We start from the raw sequence: 2,644 nt of genomic DNA, 5'->3' as shown, positions 1-2,644 counted from the left end.
GCCCTGGGGGGGGGGGGGGAGGAGGCTGGGTGAGGGAGCGGTTGTCCTGGGGGGCAAGCCCCCACCCCGCGACACCTGCCCCTGGAGTCACCTCGGAAGGCAAAGAGGGAGCCGTTCTTGAGGTCAGTGAAGGCGTCGAAGGGCTTCCCACTGCATAGCTCCTCCTCCGTTGGGGACTCAGAGGTCTCAGGCCCCAAGGCCCCCTGCACAGGCCCTGTGGCCTCTTCCTCAGGTTTCAGAAAAGGTACCACAGAGGCCTCCTGGTCGGGAGACGCTTCAGCCCGGGCCTGCAGGCCGGGGCTCTGGGTGGCGCCCCCTGGCTGTGGGAGGACACTGCTGTTGTCCCTGATCTCTTCATGGTAGTCGTGGACCCCGTACTCATCTTCTGGGAGGTTGAATACATCCCCGCGAGTCACTGCGGGCACGGTGGGCGGTGGTAAGTCTCCGGCTGCAGAGGGGACCCCGGGCCCACCCAGCCTCTCCGGACGTACCTTGGGGTTTGCATTCAGCCACGTAGTCCTCGCAGCAGCTCTGGTAGTAAGAGCAGAGCTCGTCACACTGACACTTCCTGTCAGCGTTGAAGCCCTCTGTGCAGCGGCCCTCGCACGACTCTGCGGAGGAGATGTCGGTTGGCACGGCCCAGCCCAGCCCACCCTCACCCACCCTTCGTCGACCCAAACGGCCACCACCACCCTCTTGCACCTTGGTCGGCCAGAACAAGCCACGGGAGCAGAGCAAGCATCAGGAGGGGCCTTGGGGATGCCATGGTAAGGCCACCAGCGTCTAGCCTGGCTGGCGACCTTGGCTCTGCTCAGTCTCCACTCTGGGCTCTGGGCAGTCTCCACTGTGTTGCTGTAGAGGGGAGCACAGGGAGGGAGGGAGGGAGCCAGAGGAGAGGAGCTGCCTTCTCTGCTGCTCTATTTGCTCAGTCTCTGGCCCGGCCCCCAGTGCCCCAGACCCCAGTGGCTGCAAAGGGTCACATTCCTGGAACTCTGGGCCTGGGAGAACTGTGAATAGGATCCTTGCCAAGCTCAGCGTCAAGTCAGAAGGGGACCTGCACCGTGGGTCTGGAGGACAGAAAGAAGGCCCACGGTGCCACTCACGGGCTGCGTGACCTGAGGCAAGCTGTTTTACCTGCCTTGATTTTCCTTTTTGGTAAAGTGAGACTAAGAATGCTTGCCTCAGGGGGTGTTGGGGGTTACATAAGCTGAAGCGGACGAAATGCCCCGTGCCTGGAGTAGCGCCAACCTCACTCTCCATTAATGGTTGTTTATCTGTGATCTGTTTGATCAGGCATCTCCCTGGCCGAGGGAGTCACCCACCCACCCATTGTGTATTTAGGGCAGTGAAAGGCGGGGTGGTGGTGAAGCAATGCTGGTAAGCACCCTGGGAGAATTTTCTTTCAATCATGCAAAAACCAGAGTTTTGTGTTTAGGTTCATCCCTTGGGTGCGTGGATTCCCCCAAGCTGGTCTTCACAGCACAGCAAGTTGGGTGAATATTAACCATTTGGATTGAATTTGATTCCTCAGTCTCCCACGAATTCACTGCTCCCTTTTCCACCTTCAGTCTCCCCATCGGTACAGAATAGCCTAGTTCTCTGCACTCGAAGACTCTCTTGAGAAGTAGCATCCCTCTTTCCAGAAAATGCCCCTGGCCCGCAACGCCTGATTTTGTGCCCACGATCAGGGGGCCACAGGCTTCCTGAAATCCTCCCACTACCTGGAAGAAATAATTCTGAGTCTCCAACTGAATTTGTCTGATCCTTAGTCAGGGAGGTGTGTGACTTGGGGCAATGTCTTTCCTAAGAGCCTCAGTCCGCCGGTTCAGCTGTTAAACGGGAACACTCATCTCTACCCCCAAGGCATGTTGCAAGGCTTAATTGAGAAACAGGCACGAAGGGTCTGGGGAGTTGTACCGAATCGTTATTATGATTGCTTTGACCACTGTCTGGGCAAGGGGCAGGCTCCGCGGTGTCGCCTTCACGTTGCAGTGTCGGGGGGCTGGGGGGCGGGGGTGGAGGGGAAGGTAGGCTGTCCCATCGCTCTGCACCCTCTTCCCCTGGTCGCCTCCCCCGCCCCTCCGCAGGGCGTGGCGTGTCTGGGGAAGGCCCGAGTGCCAGGCTAAGCCTGCGGCAGGGGACGGGTCCCACGTGACTGAGGGGCGGAGTGTCAGCTCCCCGGCTGCGGCTTGTCAGAGGCGGGGCTGCTGCAGAGCATCTCCAGGCTGGAGCTGTGCTTTGTTCTCGTTGCTGCCTCCTAGACCTGCTGGCGTCTGGGTCCATCCCTCGCTCCCCTCAGGCTCCTCCCGCCCACCCTCTACAATTGGGCCCGCATCCCGTTACCCAAAAGCTCCTTCCCAGATCCCACCCTCGCCCCTCCCCCAAACTTCTGGCCAGCGCCCCTGCCTGGTACCTTCCATCCATCCCTCCCTCCCGCACCTTCTCCTCCCTGGTCCCCTCTCCTGTCCCCGTCTTCCCAAGTTCCGGGTCGCTCCGCCCGGCTCCGTCCCTCCGGATCGGGGATGTCCCTCGCAGCCCTGCTCCCATGGTCCTGACGCTGCTCCTCTCCGCCTATAAGCTGTGCCGCTTCTTCACCATGTCGGGCCCACGGCCAGGCGCTGAGCGACTAGCGGTGCCGGGGACA

At 60.7% G+C, this 2,644-nt stretch overlaps 2 protein-coding genes across 2 annotated transcripts in view; one reads left to right on the top strand and one right to left on the bottom strand.

Annotated features, from left to right (window-relative positions):
- Positions 1–842, bottom strand: part of VTN (vitronectin) — a 3,003-nt gene extending 2,161 nt beyond the window's left edge. The window contains exons 1-3 of the mRNA XM_077749649.1: positions 703–842; positions 492–611; positions 86–415 (exon numbers count right to left, since the gene is read on the bottom strand). Coding sequence (XP_077605775.1) covers positions 86–415; positions 492–611; positions 703–766 — 514 coding nt within the window. The 5' untranslated portion in view covers positions 767–842. The remainder of the gene's footprint in view (positions 1–85; positions 416–491; positions 612–702) is intronic.
- A 1,703-nt stretch (positions 843–2,545) lies between these two features.
- The window catches only part of SARM1 (sterile alpha and TIR motif containing 1), a 21,935-nt gene continuing 21,836 nt past the window's right edge, over positions 2,546–2,644 (top strand). The window contains 1 exon segment of the mRNA XM_077749853.1: positions 2,546–2,632. Within this exon segment, the coding sequence (XP_077605979.1) occupies positions 2,546–2,632 (87 nt within the window).

The sequence above is a fragment of the Crocuta crocuta genome, unplaced genomic scaffold (genome assembly GCF_008692635.1).
Source record: "Crocuta crocuta isolate KB4526 unplaced genomic scaffold, BGI_CrCroc_1.0 scaffold149, whole genome shotgun sequence".
In the NCBI taxonomy this organism is placed as follows: Eukaryota; Metazoa; Chordata; class Mammalia; order Carnivora; family Hyaenidae; genus Crocuta; species Crocuta crocuta.
This window is presented reverse-complemented; position numbering and strand designations above follow the sequence as displayed.